The following is a 23,680-nucleotide window of genomic DNA, read 5'->3' as shown; positions in this document are numbered from 1 at the left end:
AAAGCTTTTAAGGGTTTTGAATTACGATCAAAGGTTTGAAATTACAAGTGGGAAACTCATCTTAAATTCACTTAACAGCTCATGACTGTGGATCTGTTCATAAAAAGGGCATAATATCTCCAAAGGCCAGCAGAGTAGAGTCTTACTTGAATGCCTTTAAGGGAGGATACACCCATGTAGAGAAAGACTCCATACAGGACTGGCATAGGAATGAACTGTAAAGAGCAGAAGTGGCACATTATAAACTGGTCAACTTACAGTTCAGGAAAAAAAAGGACAAATAAAGAAGGTAGTATAGTGAAAACATTTGCAACATCAACAGATAACTCCCTCGGCACATGTTGACAGCTTAAATAAACATCTCATTCAGGGTGATTTTAAATTGGATGTCATTTTTTTTCTTTGATTATTATCTGAGCAGTTTCAGTATCTCACCTTTAGCACTGAGGTCATAAAAACAGAACAACCCATGAGGACAAAGATCATGAATCCAGTGACCCGCTGCTCTCGTATGCCCAGGAACTTGGGCTGTTCTCCTGGAGCAGAGCAGCCAGACTCCAGCTTCAGGCTGTTAACATGGGAGATGGAGAGGACGGTTGCAGCCACAAACCATGGCAGGCCCATAATGGAGCACACACCCAACATAATTGCCACTACCAGCAAGTCCAGGTGATAGCCACAGCCTTTCTGTTGGATACATGGGGGCACAAGAGACAGCAAGTAAGTTAGAGAGACAGCTACGGTGTAATGAGAAATTAAGATTCAGGTAGCGAGTCCTCAGATAACTCTGTCCATCCACACTTTGGAATTGCAAATCCTTGCCTCGAGAATATTTAAAGGAGTCATCACCCGGAAATCGCAATTTCTCTCGTTAAATCATGCATGTTGGTGTTGGACCTCTGTTGAAACTTGCCTGAAAAGCTGGAGTTTGAAAGTGGCTTATTTTTTTCGCTTTGGCTCTTTTTCCGAACAGGAATAGAGCACAATAGTGCGCGTTCCTAAAGCACGAGATTTTGACTCTGCTCCTGTTGTGACGTTACCACAGGAGGCTACTTGCATAACGTTAAGCATCGGCTCACAGCCGTCCTCAGCCAGACTTTCTGAGTGAGCACGCCGAATCTGCTTATTTTTCTGTCATTTTCACGCCATACATCGTGACCGCCAGCATTAAAACTCAGGTCTTACATGTAAAACACGAGTGTGAAAAGTAAGAAGGAAAAAAAAAGAATTTACCATTCAGAGGCATCCTGCTGTAAACGTGTCTCTTCCACCATCTCTGCCTCTTCACTCTCCCGTTCGGGTTCCGACTCCGGCTTGAACATAAATGCCTGAATTCTATAAGGTTCGTCATTTAGTGTGTGCGCCATGAAAGGGGGCTGTTTAGGTTTTGGAGTCTGTGTGCATGCAGGCTCGCCCACCATTCCGGCTCTGTCCTTCCTGCGGCCAATCAACGCGCGCCTCATTACATATTAATACAATGCACATCCGGACAGGTCAAAACATCGCGCATAATCTCGCGTGAGAAAGTCGCGGTATGAAAAAGTGTCAGGACAAGCTCTATGTTTGATTTTTATTTTTATTTTTTTAATTCTAATAAGTTTTAAGAATTGATCCAAAGCGATCCAAGAGGGACTGGATATGTAAAAAACCAGGTGATGACTCCTTTAAGGTAGACTGAATTTAACAGCACTGTAGGACCCAGAGGCATACAATAACTTGAAGGAGACTATGGTTCAGGCATTTCTGTGATGAACACAACAGTCTTCTCTTTCCTTTTCTGTCAGCCTTAATTATAATCTTCTCTGTTTCTCTGCTGCTGAGAGATGAATGAGTTACAGATTAATACAGGGTATAAGAGATAAAGAGAGAGCCAGCTGGAGGCAGCACACATAAGCAACAAGTTTAGAGAAGATTTAAAAGACAGACAGAAATAGAGTTTAGTTCAAGGCTTTCTGCCCATGATGTTTTACAAAAGAAAGTCTATGCAGGTCACATGCAGATTGCATTCATTATATTAACGTATTAACATAACTTTATATACATGTTCAATAACAATGGCGTATTTGTTATATGTCAAATGTTTACACTCTGATAAATAATGAAGTTCAAATTCTAATAATAATAAAATAATATGAATGAAAGATTGCATTTGCAAAGCTACAGGTTGCACTGCAGGATATCTAATGAGGGATAGACACCACATGCAAAACTAGAAAAAATATTTAAGATACTATAACACCACCAAACGGCACACAGGCATGTCTGACCTTGAGCTTGTGCTCCTTGCGGTTGATGATGACCGCAGTGATTTGCTGGTCCATAAAGATGAGGATGGTGCAGAGCAGGGCGGGAAGTGCGGCCACCAGCAGTGTCCACCAGGGGTTTTCTCCTAACGGGTCCATCAGCCAGCCTCGGTTCTTTGAAGTTGGCTGCAGTAAAAAGGCAGGGATTTTCTACATTTAGTAATTATGCATAAAATTAGTTGAAAATATTTGATAATGTCAAAATGAATTAATTGTTTGTGAAAAAGCCGGTACGTTATTTATTTAGAGGTTTTTACATCATTCTGTTGTTTCTCTGTAGTGTTCTTTATGTATTCAAATCTTGACATTCAAATTTAAGTCAAAATATGCATTTGGTAATAACAAATCTACTTATCTACTTAAGCTCCACTAAAATGCTTAAGTAGATAAGTAGAGGGGGGGGGGCCTAATATCTGAATTATAGTTTCCTTTTGAAAAACCAGGAAAAAATATACTTTTGCTTCCCAAAGAGGGAGGCATTTACATATATAGAAAAGATGTGATGAATAGAGGCCTACCTCAAAGCGGTCAGGGACATTCAGTTTAGGAGAGGGGATTCCCATTAGATAGTCCACCAGCACCATGATCATGATGGTTATAAACACAGCAAAGTCACTGATAGTGGAACGCACCTACAAAACATAGACACAAGTGAGCAACACGTGCAGCTGAGCATGAGCATAACTTTCTACTGTCACTGATACCCGTAGTCACAAAATAGAAGAGCTACTAAAATATTATTACAGTCTTTAATTTCAGGTCACTGTCTGAGATCGATCACAGTGATAATTACATTTGTGTTAACAGCAAAAGCATAACAATTCAGACAATACCAGCAGCTTCCCACACAGGACAAAATGTGATAACGGACAGCGGGTACTGTGTGGGAGGATGCAAGAAGATATCTTCTTTCTGTACATTGAGTCTGAGTCAATGTAAACATTCACACAGTCTGAGATCCTTAAGGCTAGATCTAAAAACTATGCGTGCACTGAGATGTTGAAAAAACACCCCATGGAGAGTTGATATTCATTTTTAATCAGTAATATAAAGCGTTACAGGACTTTATGTCGGTAAAGGGGGGTAGATGTTTAAACACTGGTATAACAAGACAACACATGACAAATGAAAGACAAAACATCTCACCTTAGTGGGAAAATATCTCTCTGTCTTAAACTGCTTAAGGAAGGAGGATAGGAAGAAGGTGGTGAAGAAGAGGATGATGGACCAAAAGAGAACATCTGGGATGTAGGGCCCATGATGACCACAGGCAGCACCCACAAACTCCCCATGGAGTTTCTTGCACATCTATAGAAGACAGCATTAGGTGAGTACTGTGACATGAATTGATAGGCTGCTCCTGTACTGACAGTAAGTTTGGCAGAAGGTTTTTTGGCACCATGGTTTATGGTAGTGATACAAGTAGTAGCGCGACTGAGCAGTAGTGTGAAGAGTCTGACTTCATCTGTAAGATTTAGTGAGTTTGAGTAAGTGCGAGAAAGTATGTACAAAGCTGACTGATGTCGGTTTACTCATTACATCCTACACATTTTAAGTGTGGGAGTGATTCCCACATGTCACACTGGAAATCACTGTGTGCTTGTCTCACCGAAACATTGAGGCTGCTCCAGGGGATGGAGTCTGGGCTGTATCCTGTGCTGTTCCACTGCTGGATGAGGTTTTCAGTGGTGTTGGCCGGTGGAGAGCACTGACACCTGTGGACAAGAGAACAAACACTAAGCAAAAGAACATATGCTTATCTTAAGATGCAAAACACTTGGATTCATTTTAAAGTTGATTAAAACCACAGGCTGCAGCAAATCTGCTAACATAAGTTGTTTTTAAATGTGTTATTTCGCAAGGGGGTAATTTTCATTTCAGCTCAGGGGAAGACTTGTACTGTGAGCAGCTAAAGCCACTACAATTACAGTCTTCAGCAACAAGAACAGTGTGATCCTAACGGAATAATATTTATGTGGGCATAATACACCCTTAGCACTTAACATGACATCCTGATAGGGTTGCCACAGTGATGGAATTTCCCCACTGACTAGTAAACGTGTGGCAACACACCATTAATCCCTGGTACACCAGTTTTTTACAAGACAAGACTCTCACTATCTGTGTTCAAGATGCCACTAAAGATACCACTCGGCAGCAGCTTCACATTTGAAGGCATTTTTATTCTGCAGTAAGTTAGACACAGGATTGAAAGGTTTGCATTGTCTACCACTAGTCGTTTAGTAATGGAACAAGAAGGAGTTGTTAGATGAAGAGCTACAGGTGACTAAGGTATTAAGGTACTAAGCAAATATTCAAAATGAAACTGTATATAAATATGGTGAACATAGTCAAACAAATAAATCTTCTGGAGTTTTGGATCTTTTGTTTTTTTTACCCACCCAAGAAAAGCAGTAAGCTGCAGTGGTTGTTACTTGATGAGATGCTAATTTTGTCTTATGTTACTAGACAACTTCATCTGCAATAGCTTTGTTCACAACACGCTTGATGGGCAGCAACAACAAATTTCCTTGTTTTTTCACATTTAGAGCTCCCACTTCCTCCTGTGAAAACACATTCTTTTATACTTTTGTACAGGCATTTATTTGAACAATTAAAAGCAACCTGCACAGAAATATTGTAAGAATACCAATATCAATACAGAGACCAAGCTAAAACATAAAAGTACCATCTGAGTAAAATTTAGGTACTCACGAATACAGTGTAAGATTCTCCAAATTGTTGTGCATGTTGACAGGGTAGTGTTCTCCCAGGTGAAAGAGCTTCTCCAGAGCTTCGTAGATGAAGATGATGCAGATGAGTGCAGCAAAGGCCTCCTCTGTGAATCGGGTAATGTAGCAGACCAAGGAGCTAGCATCTGTGGCCACCAGGACCAAACACAGGAAGGCTGTCCACAGACCAATGCTCGTCCGCAGCGACAGGTAGGACAGGCCATAGTCACTGGGAAATAAAGGAAGAAAATGTTACATTGTGGAGTTTGGACACAAGTATACAAATGAGGGCTATTCACCTATTGGAATTCATTAGAAAGTTGTCATGATTCCTGATTTTGCCTTGTGTTTTTTGTGTTTGGATTTTTCATGCCTTGTCCCTTTAAGTTTTTCCTGTGGTCTGCCCTCTGTCTCCCTCTGTCTGTCTGCCTTGTTCCCTCCTGGTCTGATCCTCTGTGCTCCTCCCCTTCGTTAACCCACCTGGCTTCCTCCCTCCTCTCTCCTCACCTGTTCCTTGTCTGGTAATCAGTGTCTCTGTATTTAGTCTGTGTGTTTCCCTTCACTCCCTGTCCGGTCATTGTATGTCTTCTGTTTGGTTCGTCTGCCCTGCTCCTGCCTGCTCCTGTCTCTGTTCCCGTCGGCCCCCCATTCCTTCTGGTATGTGTTTTTGGATTTTGAGTTTTGCATTTTGCAATTTGATTTGAACTTTGGTTTTGGTTTGTACTTTGCCCTTTTTTCCTTTGCACTTTGTTTCTCTGTTCAGTTGCTACTTTGTTCTTTCCTCCCTGTTATGTCTGTTTTGAGTTCGCATTCGGCTTTAAAATAAAGCTCGCCTTTTGTTCCTTACTGCTCTTGCCTCTTGTCCCCTGAATTACTGCGTTTGGGTCTAACCCCTTTCCCTGAGTATCCCTGTTTACCCTGCGAACCTGACAAAAGTAAACTTTAAAAATGCTGTACAATATGCAGTCATTATTTTGATTATTTCATTATATCACAGGAATAGCACACTTGCTTGAACTTACTTGCAGAACTTGAAGAGGATCTTCTCAAACACTAAAACAGGTCCTGTGCTGCCAAGAATAGTGAGGGGCTGGCCTGCGAAGAGGGAGTATGCTACTCCTGTCATTGAGGCCCCGAATAGAGACTCTATGGCACTCTGGAGACACAGGGGAGAAGGAAGGGATGAGGAGGAATGAAGGAGGTAAAACAACACATAAGAGGGTAGACAGGGAAAGGCTGAAGGACAAAAGAAAGAAGAGTAGAAGAAACCCCGACAAGAACATAGAGGGTTCTGATTAAACAAACATTATGGGCTGCGCCTGAGAGGCGATATAAACTGTTCAAATGTTTCCGCCTTGCTGACTTGTCCAAAGTCATATCTCTGTTTAAAAGCCTTGGCCTGCTGAGTTGACTCAGACACATCACACGCACCAGCACACAGACTGTGCCTATGCCAACAGTCCCCTGACCTAGTAAGGACGTCTGGGTAAAAACAAGAGAGAGGCAAACCGAGAGAGGTACAATGTATAGAAGGTTGAAAATTAATGAGAAGCTGGATAATCATATCTTGGACAGTAAATAAAAACTTGACAGCGAAAGACATATACAAAAATGAGTATGTAATAGCATGGTGAAGTAGGTGAAAGATTCTGATGACATTTGTTGATATACTGAATGGCCTGCTTTAAAAAAAGTGGATGAAATAGGGCACTCAGAAAATGGGCACTCATCAGCGCTGTTTCTCCCTGAGAACTGATGGCTACGACGGGGATAGACCGTATGTAGGCACCTGACCAATCACATGTTGCTAATAAAGACACAGACATTTTTTAACTTGTACTTCTGTACACAACCTTGTATTTATATATTTATTTTAATGGTATAAGAAAGCATTCTTATTGCACACAGTGGTTCAGGGACACATCTTTGACTTTTTTGCTCTAACTTGTAGATTCTGGGGATCCTCACAGTCAGTCAGTCACAATATCATGACAACATCCCTTTAAATTGTCAGCCTGAGACTTTTTTTTAATTACTCTTGTATGACAGCCAAATTGTACAAGATTCTGTATACCTGACTTGGTAACAGACAACCAGGGTTTCAGGGTTTGATTCCCAGTGCTGACTTAAACCTTCCAAGCTTTGGTACTCACTATGTTGCCTTTTGTTGCCTCCCCAAGCAGACCTCCGAATGTGATGACAGGGGACATGCAGGCGCAGTAGAGGAACAGGATGGAGGCTAGACACTGCAGACTGAAGGAGTCTCTGATGTCGCTCCAGTAGAATGGTAACTTCCGCTTGATGTCCAGAACCAGACCTCCAAATATCCTGCAAGAGTAGGGAGATAGTTTATCATCTTTACATTTTAAAAATAGTAGTAGAGGAATAGGAAGAGTCACACATACATGTAAGGGTCACAAAAAACCTCTGTTAATATAAGGCATTAATCCATCTTTTAATTACGCTGATTAGGAATTTAATTTTAAAAAATGCAAAGGCATCAGTGGTCGAGGTACCAGGTAGCATTTACTATATCTGGTATGCACTTTATAATCATTAATCAAGTCTATGGGCACTATCACAGCGTAAAGTGCCTTTCTTATTATGTTTTAGATTCAACAGAATTTTCCTGTTCTTTTTATAGTTGGAATCATTTTGCAGCATGATAAGGCGATTCAAACTGTAATTTTGCAATAACAATGTTGATGTTTGTTCTTGTTTGACAGTATACTGACACTGTGAAAGCAGAGGCAGAGTCAGGAGTATGAGAGTGTCTATCTTTATATATTCAACCACAAAACCTGGATGGAACTGAGATCTTGCTGCTGAGTCCAAATTGTTCTCCACAATATGTGTATAAAGACAAATTCTGCACCTGCTAAAATGAATACCTTCCCAACCAGCCTTCTCTGTTTCTGCTTCCCTTCACTTTGCCTTTAAAAGATTTCATTTCTCACTGACTCTATCTTCTCTTCTTTCCTCTGACACCTGTCCAAATGCTCTGCTCTAGGGTCTTCTTTCATTTTCTTTCCACCACACCTCTGGAATAACCTCTATTGCCTGCTGCCATGATCCCTGCTGTCTCTTCTATATACAGCCCCCTGTTTCTAATAGCTTTCTCATTGCATTAGCTTCTTGCACTTTCATCCATTCTTCTGTCCCCCACTTGCTCCCTACCTGCCTCCCTTTTTATAGTAGCGGTGAAAAGGAGAGTGAATCTGTAAATAATACAGTGCCTCCAAACTGATGTGTATGTGTGCATGTCTGAGATTTCAAATAAACGCATTCTCCTCGCTGTGTGGCCCCGGCTCGAGAGACCAGCATGAGATATCCATAAATGTCAGCGTCTGAGGTTCTCAGAGTGTAGCAGAGATGTCTCTGCTTTAACACATTTTAAGCAGTATTGATGTCCGGAAAAAACAAACACTTTTGAAGATGTCTTGTAATTCATGTCATCTTTATTTGTTAATTTATATGTGGTTAGATTAGTTGTTTTTTTATTCATGTGAAAGAGTGCACACATAATAGTGGTGTACATCTTGAGACAAAGAATTCTAATAAATCTAAATTTCAGAGCCCTTGCAGCAAGCAGATTCTTATTATTGCAACCACAAATAGCTCTGTATCTTCTCTGGCAGCTCCTGTGAACAACAGGCACTCTCAACATAATCAATGCAATGCATTAAACATGCCTACTTGTGCTATGAATTTCTAAATTCAATTAGGTAACACTGTAATTGTCAAAAATGTATGTGCTAACCAACTAAAGTGACATCAATGGACATTACAGGAGTAAGTAAGGTCTGAAAATAAATTGGGGATCGGTCAATGGTGCATCATGAAAAAGTGTCAAACTCACCTCCCAGTCCTCTGCAGCTCAGGCCCTGCGTGAATGTCCTCCTCATTTTCTAGTTCTCCGGCTGGAGATGCAGTGCCATTGGGCTTGGACGGTCTCTTCCTCTTCATCTACAAAAGTTGGAGGTTGTCAAAGGATATTTAAATACTAGTATTTCAATTGATTCCCTGTCATTTTTCTTTAAATCCATGAGGGGGCACTCTCACTGTGATTATAGTGGTGCTCAAAAATAGAAATGCATACAAGTGACGGAAGTCATTCAGTTTCTGACTTATAGACAGTACCGGTATGTGAGGTCTATTACATCTGTACTGTGTTAGTACACTGGTTATTTATTAGTATGCAGTCAAGTAATGATCTCTGCACTGAAACTCCTGACTCCCTGTGAGATTACTGTATGTTTTAAGTATATGGCACTTTATGCAATCCTATTATAATAAGTTCAAAAACAAAAACACATCTGTAATTATTATTCAGACATAAGACATTATTTGTCAGAGACAATCACTAACCTGAGATGGGACATTTTTGGGGGGCTCAATCCGGATTGTGGGGTCCCATTCTCCAGGAGGCAAGACAGTCACTTGATCTAGGAACTCATCTATCCCCGAGAGGAGATCTGTTCGGTCTTTGGCTTTGTATGCCACATCGTGGAAAATCTACAAATTGAAATATATTAGGAATTACTAAACATCTCTGAAGTATGACATTCTATGGTTCACAGCAAGGCCACAAATAATTTGTGTTTGTTCAAGAAATGGGCAGAATACCAACTAAAAGTTTACCTCAACAGCATAACAATAGAGTTTTAGGAGATGTCAAAGCTTTTTCTTTCTCTCACCTCATCTGTCATTAGTGTAGCCATGGATCTGCCAATCTCATGGTACTGGGGCCCTTTGCCATGAGGTCCCAAAAGCAGGAAAAGAAACCTTTAAACAAGACAAATAATCATGATATTCACAAAGAATACACAATAATAACCTTAATGTTGAACTGTATCTGGTCCAAGTTACCCTCTGGCGTTTTTCTTGTAAACAGTTAAATTAATATTAATTTCTCTCTATTGCAGAGAACTTTTTTTTTTTTATATTTTGACACCTATATTCAATATTTTGTGGTGTTTTACTGCCATTGTTGACACATGGAATAGACTGAAACTATCAGCATGAATGTGTATGGTGTGCTTAGGCCAAATTAAAACAACTTCCCTCACTATCTGCTAAAAGTTGCATTAAATGTGAAACAAAACCTAAGTTGTCTGTCCATTTCTTGAAGCCACTATTTTGAATCCTGATGTGTAATGAGCGCTAGAGATTCACAGGATGACTTGCGTGGCTTTCGACTCTTAATCTTAATGGATTAAATACATGGAAAACAGGGTTGCTGGCACATGACCACAGTAAAATCCCCTGGTCATATCAGTCCCATGTGACTAGGGATTTGGTTTTTAATTGTGTAGAGTATAAGTTGGTGACTTTTACTGAGCAGGTTTAAAATAAGAGTCTTTATCATGACAACATTCATTTCCTAATAAGTGTACCTCGTGGGCACAGGAACCTCTGTGAGCCCTGTGATAAGGACCGCAGGGGAGAGTCGTACAAAAGCAATTATGGGCTTCTCCAGGAAGTCCACTTCTCCCACCAGTACGTTGGAAGCTTCGGCGCCTGGAGGAATCTTTTTCATGAAATTCATGTCCACCTGAAACCAATGGAACCATTGAGAGTTTAGAATCAGACATAGACATATGGTTATACTACACAGGCAGGAAACAGAGAGCAAGAAGAGACAGTTACAAGAAAAAGAATGAACGACTAGTTTACATAACACACATGCAAACAGATGAGGAAGCAGAATGTGTGTAAGATGACAGCAGGTCGTTTGGGTTCTATGATAACCAATAAATGAAAGGCAAGTTATCAGTTACATTAACAACTACAAAGTACTGAGCAAAGATTGTTGGTTACTGTGAGGCATATCTTCTTGTTACTGAATAAATTTTTCTTGTGTGCTATGCTAAACACAGCTCTGAGCATAGCTACAGTTCCTTTATCTCTGTGTAGAAAAAGCCTGTGTCTTCATCCCTCTTTTGTATACTATGAGTCATATAAACATTGCACCTTAGTTTTTGGCAGTCCTTCTGGATGGTTTTGTAACGATAGTTACTTATGGCGGCCTGCCATTTTACTTAATGGATGAGGAACAACAACATAGTGGGATGAACGGAGGCCATGCGAGGGAGGAATTCTTAAAACTACACAGTTACATAACTACATGAGACTTTTACTTTGGTGATCAATCCTTAGTCCTTTACAGATGGATCAACCACTGAAGATGCTTCCTGCTGAGCCCAGAATGACAGGGCAGATGGGTAATGTGATGGCAGCTCATACAGGCAGTTTTCAACACAGACCACTGAAATGTCTGTGGAAGTCCAGACACTGATTAACCGAAAGGCCCTTCCACCATGATGGACTGTTTCTATGCTCAGTACTGTGGTTAGGTTACCTTGCTGAAGTCGACACTGCTGCTTTCTCTACTGACCCCTACTTTGGATGGCCTCCTCTCCACTGCCTTGTTGCCATCCAGGTTGTTTGGGACAGAGTTTGGAGACACCAGTGGTCCTGGGAGGGAGAAGGGGAGAGAGAGGGCAGGAGAGAGGAAACAGTGATGGACACTGTGTAAGTGCGGGAGATGCAAATACTGGTTGTGAACAGTAGTGTGGTTTCAACGTGAAAAACATTTTTAAAAGCAGTTCGTCTTCAGTTTTTATTCAGATTTGAATTTTGAGAACTAGGAAAAAATTATCAAGGTATTTTCTCCTTCATGGTATGGGCTCATTAAACACGACCAAAGTTCCCAGGCATTTTACTTGTTTTTGATTTTGATGATTAAACCTGACACAAAACCCTGTAGTCACACTTTTGCCCATATAGTTAAAATAGAACAGAAGATGAGTACAAACAAAGTAGCTGACATTTTCAAAGGTTGTATTTACTGTTAATATATTTCAAATTTTTGGCTGCAAATAAAAGTAATTATTCCACCACAGCCATTACTTTCTACATGTGCTGACTACTTTCAACAGCTGCAACCCTGTGATGTCTTCACGTCGGGATATACTTCAAAAAAGCGGTTGTTGCTGGTTGATTCCTGTCTGTTGAGCTCATTACTCTGGTGCTTAAGTCAGTCCTACTTGGCTCAAATTCATGTCAGCGCTGTCTGAGCTAAAGGTGCATGCATGTGTTTGATATGCCTGACAGGTCACCTTCCTCAGACTTCAGCACCTTCAAGTGTGGAAGCTCTAGTATTTCTCAGCATAATTGGCTTCACACTTTAACATTGCTTATGTGATTTGAGCCATACCAGACACAGGAAACGCTAGCACTTAAGGTGACATGAGAGTGGAGTATGAAATGACAGAGTAATATTTTGGGATCAAAGGATAGCATTATGTATACTATCCCCTGGAATTATGATGCAACATTTCTTTTACCAGGTTTTCCTTCTTCTTTCATCAAAATCAAGGAAGTAATGCAGCCAATGTCAAACAAAATACATTCATAAAGACTCAAGCAGCATTCTCATCAATTACTCCACACTCAAAATTAAGATGTCCATTTCCATCAGCATGTCATTGGGCAAGTGATCCATACCCTTGAACTGTACTCTGGAGTAACCCCGGTGGATGCTGGGTAGCTGTGCATGCTGAACAGGAGCATGACTGCTCACATACCCGACAAAGCCTCTTGGAATAAGGGAGGGATTAGTTTAGGTTGTGTCCGCCAACGCACTTCATTCAGGAAGGCTAAGCCCTGGAATTCTCCCCCATACCAGCCTTTTAAACTGTGGCGTCACAGAACTAACTCTTTCATATAGTGACATAAATAACTGAAATTACACAGATTTTCTGACTTTTATGCGAACAGTAACTTCTCCGATAAAATATGACTTCAATTTATATTTTCTTTACAGATGTATATGTGTATTGAGCTTGGTCTGGTGCTGCTAGAACCTGTAGTACTGTCCACAAATAACATTATACTGTAAAAAGACTCAGATTAAAAGCATAATGTCACTGGGTTGTTGTCTTAAAGTGGCCGGTTAACCCAGTTGATGCTAATGACGAGGATAATCTCTTGAGATCTGAAAAGCTCTTAAAGGTGAATTAGGCGATTCTGGAGTATGATGGTTGATTGTTAATCCAAAGCATCAGTATTGACGCGCTAGAAATGAGACTCAATGGTTTGTATATTAAATCCAACCTTAAATATAATGACTCAATGGTCAGCTCTCTTTCTCCAGAAATGCCTACTTCCCCTTTAAGTAGGGTCATATGGAGCGCGTATACCAGGGATTTAGCCTGATGCCCTCTGCGCAGGTATTCTACTCATGACCTCATACTTAACGGGTCCATGACGTGTAGATACATAAATAGCCAGCGGTCAACTCAGTATTACTACAGTACATGTCTAAAAAGCACTGAGAACATCTATGACAATACACTGTTGACTGTAATAATTTCCCTATAGTACTGTACTCTAAAAGACACATTAAGTTATTTTACTGTCTGACACCATCCCTCTGTTCAATACATGCTTTGACAGTTAGCTATATAAAGTCACTGCTGTGCCACAGTGCAGTTTTTACAACTTGCAATTTCATTAATCTCAAATTATAAATGCTTGAAACCCCATACTCATGTCAAGACGCTTGGTTCTTCTTGGGAAAAACTGTATTTTCCTTGAAGGGGGTACAATTACAGACGCTTGTAAGCTATAATAAGACCACCCCAACCTTTCAGATTCGGCTTCCACCACGTGACCGCTGGTTTTAATAACCCATACTTTGGAATGGAGCCATTCCCACAGTGAGACAAACACAGACGCACACACTCATACGCACACACAGTCTAATAATAAACTGACAAGTCTTGGTTTTGGAAGAACAAAAAGTCACTGTAGGTACCAATATGATAGTACATACAGTACCAATGCACTCACTCTGGTCTCAGACTTATATTTAGCCATGCCGCTGTCACAAGTGGACCTTGCTCTATCAGGTAAAAGAATGTTTATATGTAGGAACTGATGAGGAGGAAGAGCATGGGGGCCAAATGATGCGTTGGGAAAAGAACAAGTTGCATGATATTTATATCTGCATATAAAACAGAATGTACTATGTCATTATCTACGTCATACACCATAACAAAAACTTAAGGACTTAACAGCTAGGAATGTCCCAAGGCATTTTTTTAAAACAATGAATGAAATATATAAAAGCCAAATCCATGTAATTGACCTAAATGAGTCAATTTAAAAGTGAGCAGTTGTGAGAGCTGAATAAACATGATTGGGACATCCCCTCTACCAGGTCTCTTAAGAATGAGATGAGGTAGACTGTGCCAAAAAAATTCAGGACCCATAGTGCAGAATGGGAGAGAAACAGACGAAAAACATATGGAAGGAAGCCATGCAAACAAAATTAAGGAGGTGTGAAGAGGGGTGGGTCAAGCAAGGCATCGATGCTGAGGAATGACTTAAAAATGTGTAAGGAAAGAGTAAAGAAGTAGAGAAACTAAAAGTGTTGAAAGTCAAGAACAAAACAAGAAACAGATACTGTATAAGTAGAAAAGAATGGGTTAGTGGAATAGACAGAAACTGAGAAGAGAGACGAATCATGAGGCAGAGGAGAGAGTAGTCTCAAAAACTTTGTGGATAAATACGGTGGAAAAAGCATCTTAGCAAATCAGCCTTGCTGTGTGTTATTGATGAGATGGCTGCAGGGTTGGAAGGTTGCGTTAACAGGGAGCAGAGCTTTCATGCTAGTGCTAGTGTTCTCTGTTCAAGCCGTGACTCACACTGGCAGGCTAGGCTACACAGATATTTGCCTTCTAAGGGCAGCAGCTCGAGGCCCTGGGATGCCAAGGATGCTCGCCGGCTGAGCTGTGGTGATGCTGCCTCTTCTTCAGTGGAGTTTGGTGGATCATCATCCTCTGGAGGCGATACCACCACCTCAGGGATACCTTGAGGGCCAAGACCTGCGCCATGGGCGCGTGGCGGGCTTGGGGAGGAGCGCCGGAAGGTAGAAGGGGTACTTTGAGGGGTGGAGAGGGGCGAGGGGCCTGGGGAGGGCCCACTGTTGGAGGAAGAAGAGGGCAGGAGATGGTTGAGCAGGACGGAGACTCTTGACTCTCGTCTCTGGGAGAGGTTGGAGACAGAGGAGGCTGCCCCTGGCTTGTGGAGAGAGAGGCGTGAAGAGGACAGGCCCTCTCCTAACAGAGGAGACAAGGGCAAAAATGGGAAAGGAGAAGGGAGACAGAAAAGGAGGGAAGGAGACGGAGGAGAAAAAGGAATAAGGGATGGAGCAGAGAGGAAAAACACATGAAGTAGGAGTACATCACGGTGATGGTATCTGGAGGAGAGGCAGCCAGAGAGGGTGGGCAGCAAGAGCGTGGCAGAGGTGTCGTTAGAGAGATTTGTGCGTGAGCGAAAAGCATGATTGTGTGCAGAAGACACTAAGAATGATTCAGTGATGCATGTAGGCGGGTCTGCAAGGGCCAAACAACTTTTCTTATTCAACACCAAACAAACCAATCACACAACATGACTTCAGAGAGGCTTGCATGCAGTAGAGGATGAGTTAGCACGATGTGCACCCTAAGCAAACATGTGCTCTACCACAACAGACCAGTCATACATTCTACACAGTACATACAGTTCAATAATTGCCTCAGCAACCATAAAAATGAAATATATACTTTTGACCTTTTATGTTTGCATTTGAGGTTTAATGATATGAAAATGCAAGCCCAACAAGAACCACAAGCACAGAAGTGGAGAAAGTGACATTTTTCTTTCATTCTTAAACCTCAGGCTGGGACCAAAGATCTTATGCACACCATACATTAACACCACTGTGGGCATGCCTAGTTTAAAAAAAACACACAATGCTGACTCCAGTTGGAGGTAAAGCAATATTTCCTGAGTGTCACCCTATGGAGTGAAAACAATCATTAATTCAAACCCCAAGCCAGGCCAGCCATACAGGTTAGCACAGTCATTAGCACCCAGATTTCTCTTTCACTAAGGGGATCGACTGCTTCAATACAGATCATTCTCTAGATTTTACTCACTTTTACCATCCACCTTCTACGCTGGCATTGGGGGATTTGAACAGTGGATTTTTAGGAGCAGCTCCTCAGTGATGGAAAATATGGAGGAAAAAGAAATGCGAGTGCACAGGATCTCACCGTTTTTTTCAAGCAAGAGTGGGTCAGAATGTTTCTTGCCTATGTCAGCAATGGAGCGCACCAGAGGGATGCGATTGCTGAGTTTTCTCTCATTCTGGTGGTGATGTTTCTTCAGCATGGCTTCCCGCACCTTGGCGCGCAAATCCTCCTTCAGCTGGCCCGTTGCCACCATGCTGTCTATCACCATGTCTGAGTTGTACAAAGGCATGAGCAGGGACATAAACAAAGTAAGAAAATAATTCATCTTTAAAAGTGATTTTGATGAGTAGTTTCAGATTTACCTGCAATTTCCTCAATACTGTTGGCTCTCATATCCAGCATGACTGTGCCATTGAGTATGCAGCTACGCAGTTCAAATAAACTGTGTAGTGACAAGGTAGCCACATAAGGCTTACTCCACCTCTCCCCGCCATCTTCCACATCCTCTTCAAACTTCAACCATCTGTGGAAAAACACCAAGAGCACACACATTCTCACACACAGACCCAAATAGTTTACTTGAATCCACAAATTCTAATTAACAATAAAATAAACATGAGCTGCATTATAGTTCAGTGACATGCTGTTCATGCTCATAACCCCCAGCTACATTTTTCCCAAGAAAAATTCAAATCTAACTGTTCACAGTGCACACTAAAGCACTGGGTGACTCACACTCCAAATCTGTCTCTTTACTTAACAAAAGTTTTATTCATAATGGAACAATCTCTAAAACCTAGCCAAGTCAAGTCACCATTATGATTCTAAACTTCATGTCCTTGGTAACAGAAAGAAAACCAAAAAAAAACAGTGCTTAAAGGAGTCATCACCTGGTTTTTTACATATCCAGTCCCTCTTGGATTGCTTTGGATCAATTCTTAAAACTTATTAGAAAATTTAAAAAAAAAAAAAAAATCAAACATAGAGCTTGTTCTGACACTTTTTCATACTGCGACTTTCTCACGCGAGATTATGTGCTAGGTTTTGACCGGTCCGGATGTGCATTGTATTAATATGTAATGAGGCGCGCGTTGATTGGCCGCAGGAAGGACAGAGCCGGAATGGGGGGCGAGCCTGCATGCACACAGACTCCAAAACATAAACAGCCCCCTGTCATGGCGCACACACTAAATGATGAACCTTACGGAATTCAGACATTTATGTACGAGCCGGAGTCAGAACTCGCACGAGAGAGTGAAGAGGCAGAGACGGTGGAAGAGACACGTTTACAGCAGGATGTCTCTGAATGGTAAATTCTTTTTTTTTCCGTCTTACTGTTCACACTCGTGTTTTACATGTAAGACCTGAGTTTTAATGCTGGCGGTCACGACGTATGGCGTGAAAATGACAGAGAAATAAGCAGATTCGGCGTGCTCACTCTGGCTGAGGACGGCTGTGAGCCGATGCTTATGCAAGTAGCCTCCTGTGGTAACGTCACCACAGGAGCAGAGTCAAAATCTCGTGCTTTAGGAACGCGCACTACTGTGCGCTATTACTGTTCGGAAAAAGAGCTAAAGCGAAAAAAATAAGCCACTTTCAAACTCCAGCTTTTCAGGCAAGTTTCAACAGAGGTCCAACACCAATATGCATGATTTAACGAGAGAAATTGCGATTTCCGGGTGATGACTCCTTTAAGTTTTGTGTCCATGTGAGTCTAGTCTTCATCTCTAATGGAGACTGGCTTGTGAAAAAAGAATACAAAATATACTAATGTCTACATGAAACACAGCCTCAAAACCAAACCTCACATTGGTTAAACAATTATCTGTCATTACAATAATTTAATGAAGTACATTAATTGAAGGAGAGGAAATATATTATAATTAACAACTTCATTATCGTGAAAATGTCAGACTCAAACGGCTCTTGCCTTATTTATAGTATTAGACATTTTCACAGTCACATACACATTTCCAGTTAACTCCTAATGATTTCGTTATATGATTATGCTACACAGCTATTACATAAAAGCATTAAAGATCCCAAAAACAAATATTTGTACTAAAAGTCAACAGAGCTATTGAATTCGGTATTGCTTCCATTTGATGTAGTTGTCATGATGCTCATGCATCATGTCCTGACCTGGCAGTCTCCTTCCATTCAGTGGCAGTGCCATCTCTGAAGGAGAGCTCGTCCAGCTCAGTGAAGAGGTCATGGGGGACGTGCTCGAGGTCATCGTCCTCTGTACCCAGGATGAACTGGACCCGCTGGGATGGTGTGTCTGCACAAAGGGGAAGCAAAGGGCAAAGTTACAATGTTTACAGTGACAACAGTAAATTTCAAAGAATTGCATGTTATTAAAAAGGTACACTGTAGAGTTTTTAATTTCTAGTAGCACTTTGAATGTTTTTTCATCTGATTTACAGGTGAATGTAATTTGCCAAGAAATGCAGCAATACATCAGCAAAGGCAGAGAGGGAGAGGACTCCAAGCTAGTAAACATGGATATAGAAAAAGAAAAAAAATTCTGGGAAAGGAAATGGTAGGTGGAATATAAACAAAACTTTTGTTCATTTATAAGCACATTCTCCCCAAAATGTCCCATGTAGTACCATATTTCTGTGTCAGTTCAGCTATGGAGGATGATGGAAGGAATGGTTACATAGAAGAAGACAATATATCTCAGCATAATAACAGGAGATGGTAGTAGGATAAAAACAGCGATCTTTGGGATCCGTTTGACAAAATGTGTGGAGCTGGTTGATACAACTTCATTGATGCCTTCATAAACTGGGGAGCATAGTTTTTTGGGTAAGTTACAGTAATCCAAATATATCACTCTGACTGCTTTTCATTTTGCTACATAAGAAAGAATACATCTGCAGGCTTCATGCAGAGAAATCTTGAGGAGACGTGTCCAAAAGAGAATGATGAAAACTTAAACGCTTTCCAGGAATTTTCTTTTCAAGTCTGATTGAATTACAGGGCAGATATCAGGACATCTGGCAGCAGCGAGAAAACGGAAATAGATATGGCAGATTATATGAGTGAACGCCACAGGGAGGCAGAAATGGAATGACTGGGAGCAAAAAAAGGGAGAGCTATTTTCTGTTAACACATGGGTACACTGTGTGGTAGTCTGGTGTGTATCAAGCAAATATGAGTAAACTTCAAATTGATACTACTGCTGCTTACCATTATTCCACACCTGTATCAGGGCATAAAGATGATCCAAACACATTTTTTTTGGTCAATAACTCGTTTAACTGACAACTAAAGATCTTGAAGGATAGTTGCTAGTAAATTCAGAAGTAGATAGCAAGAATAATGATTATAGATAGTACATTTAGAAAAGCTTTGACACAATATTTAAAATAACATTAGAGAATGCTAAATATATAAAGTTCAGTACTTATGAATCAAAACATTAAAATGTGTCCGTAATCATATAAGTGAGGTTTTGGAATGTGTTATTACGGATTAACCATTCACTTTTATATCCGTACAAACAGTGGAAATCCTGCTAAGCCCTTACATTGTTGGATAACATTGACTGCACATTAACTGCTTTTCATCATTCCATGATAAATAACAAAAAAGGGAGGGCTTTTTTCGTTAATCTTCTATTAACATCTGCTGTCTTCATAAAGAAAAGAATTTGTAGAAATAAAACAGCACATTAGGGGATGAGTCTCAGTGTTCATAATTCCCAACCCAGCAGCTAGAAGGGTGTTTCTTATGCTCAACATGATAACTAGTTAGGTTAATGCCTCATAGGGTTAAAAGCATTGTTTGGGTGCTAACGGTTCTTGCAGCTGTGATGATACAGCAATTTTACACACAAACCATTCACACTTCACTTAAAATGTCACAGCTGTCAATCAGCTAGTTTGCAGTGGCCTTTAATGCCTTTAAGAGCTGAATGTTTTATTCAGAACTGTTGGAAAGGTGGAGTGTGGTGTGCTCTAACCTGAAAATCTGTATGTTCCTAAAGGGAGGTCTGATTCTAAAACACACCATAATGTCACACTTGTCCCCCTAAAATGTCCTGTAAGTGCTTTGCCAACCAAGGCAGAACGTAAAAATGCATTTACCCATTACTGAGCAGATTTAGTCTTTTCATGTCTTGTATCTGAAGATTTTCTTTTGCCTTTGAATTGCATTCACAGTCCATGGCCATTGCACCAGAAGCTGGCAAAGCATATAGCTATGTAACTATTTGCAAAGAGCATCAGTTTAAAGATCTACTCATAGCAGAAAAATCCTGCTATTAAAAGAAACTGAAGGGTGCACAAAGTCTATGCTAGCGCCATGTATTGTTTATTAAAAGGGCTTCTGCTTATTGTCTAAGACTAGTCCTGTCAGTCAAAGAATAAACACAGCTAAAGGCTCTTAAAAGTAGACAAAAAAAAAAGTAAAAAAAGAGTTAAAAAAAAGGGGTTTGGCAATAACTGGGTGCATTAAGACATATAGGATGAGTGTTTCCAACCATAAGTTGGGGATTCTCTGCCATCGTCCTTCCCCTCCTCGGAGTCTTTCTCTTTCTTCTTTCGATGATGTTTGTGTCCTCGGTGGCGATGCCTCCGTTTGCTCTCCCTTCCGAGAGGAACATGGACACCTACATATACCGCTCTGTGGCCTAGGAAAATGGAAAGTGTAATTACAATTCAGATGGAGGTGGATCATATTCTTTTCTTCTGATAATATTTATATATAATGTCCATGCAAATTGTTTTCACATTGTATATGTACTTCAGAAAAGAAGATGCTATGTAATGTATAATCTAGGGCTGTCAAACGATACATTTTTTTAATCGCGATTAATCGCATTTTGTCCATAGTTAACTCGCGATTAATCGCACATTTTTTGGCAAATTTTTTTCTGTTCTAAATGTACCTTGATGTATTTTTTAATGTTCTTAATACTTTTAACAACATAAGAAAGGGCAAATATGCTAGCATTATCAACATTTTTGGCGGGGGGGGGGGGGCTCTCTGCATCTGCCCTGTGTTTGGCTTGCAAGTGATATTTGAGACTCAATGTACTTCGATGGTAAGTCATTTCATGTCGATAGTACATGCAGATAACTTTTGTCCTATCGACCGAACCATCTGGCAGTGTTTCGAAAGTAGTTTGCCGTTCATACAGTAAATGACCAAATAATATACGGGTTTCAATTATCCACAGGGTCCCTTTAAACGCCGGTGCAGATGTATATTTTGGTAAATAACCGCCGGTTCCAAATAAATGTCGGGTCTAATTTTTTATTTTTTTAAAAATTAAGGAAGAAGAGGTGTCCACCGACACTGCACGTTTTTCTTCTTCGCCTTTTTCACGCAGTGTGCTGCTTTCTGTCAGTCAGTATCACACTGATGATCGCCATGGCTCCGGTGCAGCAAAACAATAAAAAGTACCACTTGAAATTCAAACTTTCTGTTAAAATATGCAGAGGAAAACTCGGGAGAAGCAGCCGCTAGATGTTTCTCTGTCGACCAGAAGAGAGTGAGAGAAACGGAGCTTGAGCGTCTGTCCGAGGAGGACAGCAACAGGACCAGGCTGCCTGCTGGAGGGAGGAAGAAGGCTAGCGAGGAGCCTGAGATAAACATGCGGGGATGAGTTATCAGCAAACGGGCACGCCACGAGAGAGTGTCCCGCAGAATGATCAGGACGATGGAGAAACAAATGTCCGCCACCGTGAGTGACAGCAGAGATGAGGAGTTTGCAGCGAGTGCTGGTTGGCTGAATCGTTTCCTCCGCCGCAACAACTTCACTTACAGGAGGATGCCAGAGAATTCACCGAGAAGCTGGAGAAGTTTGTAATGTTTTCATCCAGGATTATTGTGAGGAAGGAATTAAACGCCTGTCCCAAATTGCCTTTTGGTCTGTTAAGTGATTCAAACAACTAAACCCCCCGGCTATTATTTGGTATTTTACGGTAAGTCCTTTCTCAATTTCCTCACTTTTCAGTCCACCGTGTTTTTCCCGAACCGCCAACCCTGCTGCATCTTCTTCTAATTCCCTTTCTGCCACCTTCTGGATCAAGACTACAGGTGCCACTGACGGCCGTAAATCTTTCAATGCGCTTTTTGTTTTTTTATACCGAGCGTTAATCGCGCATTAAAAAAATTAACGGCGTTAAGAGGATGTTGCGTTAACGCGTTATTAACGCGTTAACTTTGACAGCCCTAGTATAATCATAATATATATATATGTATATGTATATATATATGTATATATATGTGTGTGTGTATATATATACATATACATATATATATATACACATACACACACACACACACACACACACACACACACACACACACACACACAACAGGTTCCATCTAGAAACACTGAAGAATGGGCAACTTTTCACCATGTTCTTTTTGTTCATTTAGTATTTGCCAGGCCATAAAGAACAGCAGATAGATATCTGCCTCTGTTAGTAGTTAAAGCTATTAAACCAACAAAGCAAGCACTTAGTCAGATTCTTCCCAGAAGGACAAAAATAATATAAATCTAATTTCAAAAGCAATAGATTAAATTAAACTTCAAAGTCAAAGAAATTCAATAAAAACACAGGCTACATTGGCAAATTGCCACATATACTGCATACAAGAACAGTTACATTAATTTACAATTGAGGAAAAAGACAGACACAAAAATGTCTGAGACAGAAGACAAAAAACTTATTTCCATCCTGGTTGAATGCTCTAGATAACCTACTTGAAAGAAACCAGACTACAACATTTAACTTTTTCACCCTTCCACTGTTTTATTCACTTCCCCTCGTTATTGTTACTGGCACACAGGAACTGTGTTCTGAGATGTAAACGCCCTATTTTTGCCCTACATTCTCTGCCAATAGTCATTTTTCACAGATGAGTCATCGCTCTTTGATTCTAGAGGGAACCCAGGAGGAATGAAACCAATATGCAGTGCTCAGAGGAAGGCAGAAGTGACACACACGAGCAGATGGAGAGAGACGGAAACAGAGAAAGAGGGAAAGATGAAGAGAGACGACAAGACACAGGAGATGACTGGGGATGCAGAGGGGAAAAAGCCTGACAGCTTAGCTGGACAAAAAACAGCGCTCCAGGATTGGTATCAAATGAGAGATTATTTAAGGATCGAGGATAGAAAATATGGATTTTGTGTGTTGGACCCACAGTGGAGGGGAAGGACAGAGTGAAAAGTAGTATCACCTGAGAGAGATAACAACATTATATGTATATTTATATATATATATATATATATATATATATATATATATATATATATATATATATATATATATATATATATATATATATATATATATATATATATATATATATATATATATATATATATAGGGTCAGTAAGCAATCAATTACTCCCAAGCCCTAAAACAAAATATAAAAAGCAACAAAATCCCACTTTAAGATCCTTTACTGTCTGATGTCTGCCTGATCAGCAGCAAGTCAATGAATTAATAAAATAAAGCTAAAGGATTGAGCATTAATTTAAACAGAATAGAAATGTAATTTGTTCTGCAAATGGAAAAGCAAAAACTCTTGCAGGCTAACACTTTTTTCCACTTCATGTGTTCTGGTATAAGGAACCTTTCCATTACTTAAACAT

At 40.5% G+C, this 23,680-nt stretch overlaps 1 protein-coding gene across 9 annotated transcripts in view; it reads right to left on the bottom strand.

The window, feature by feature from the left end:
* Positions 1-23,680, bottom strand: part of LOC115578684 (sodium bicarbonate cotransporter 3-like) — a 48,676-nt gene that overhangs the window by 5,766 nt on the left and 19,230 nt on the right. For 4 of the 9 annotated variants that reach the window (XM_030411763.1, XM_030411767.1, XM_030411769.1 and 1 more), the window contains exons 3-21: positions 20,549-20,698; positions 18,202-18,340; positions 16,422-16,582; positions 16,141-16,329; positions 14,779-15,162; positions 11,397-11,512; positions 10,432-10,589; positions 9,733-9,820; positions 9,404-9,550; positions 8,895-9,001; positions 7,189-7,363; positions 6,058-6,191; positions 5,019-5,264; positions 3,913-4,018; positions 3,450-3,611; positions 2,822-2,935; positions 2,268-2,429; positions 436-687; positions 147-215 (exon numbers count right to left, since the gene is read on the bottom strand). In XM_030411763.1, the coding sequence (XP_030267623.1) occupies positions 147-215; positions 436-687; positions 2,268-2,429; positions 2,822-2,935; positions 3,450-3,611; positions 3,913-4,018; positions 5,019-5,264; positions 6,058-6,191; positions 7,189-7,363; positions 8,895-9,001; positions 9,404-9,550; positions 9,733-9,820; positions 10,432-10,589; positions 11,397-11,512; positions 14,779-15,162; positions 16,141-16,329; positions 16,422-16,582; positions 18,202-18,340; positions 20,549-20,698 (3,059 nt within the window). The remainder of the gene's footprint in view (positions 1-146; positions 216-435; positions 688-2,267; positions 2,430-2,821; positions 2,936-3,449; positions 3,612-3,912; positions 4,019-5,018; positions 5,265-6,057; positions 6,192-7,188; positions 7,364-8,894; positions 9,002-9,403; positions 9,551-9,732; positions 9,821-10,431; positions 10,590-11,396; positions 11,513-14,778; positions 15,163-16,140; positions 16,330-16,421; positions 16,583-18,201; positions 18,341-20,548; positions 20,699-23,680) is intronic. The other 5 variants (XM_030411765.1, XM_030411766.1, XM_030411770.1 and 2 more) reach the window with 5 other exon arrangements.

The sequence above is a fragment of the Sparus aurata genome, chromosome 3 (genome assembly GCF_900880675.1).
Source record: "Sparus aurata chromosome 3, fSpaAur1.1, whole genome shotgun sequence".
In the NCBI taxonomy this organism is placed as follows: domain Eukaryota; kingdom Metazoa; phylum Chordata; class Actinopteri; order Spariformes; family Sparidae; genus Sparus; species Sparus aurata.
Note: the sequence above shows the minus strand (reverse complement) of the source record. Positions and strands in the feature narration are given on the sequence as shown.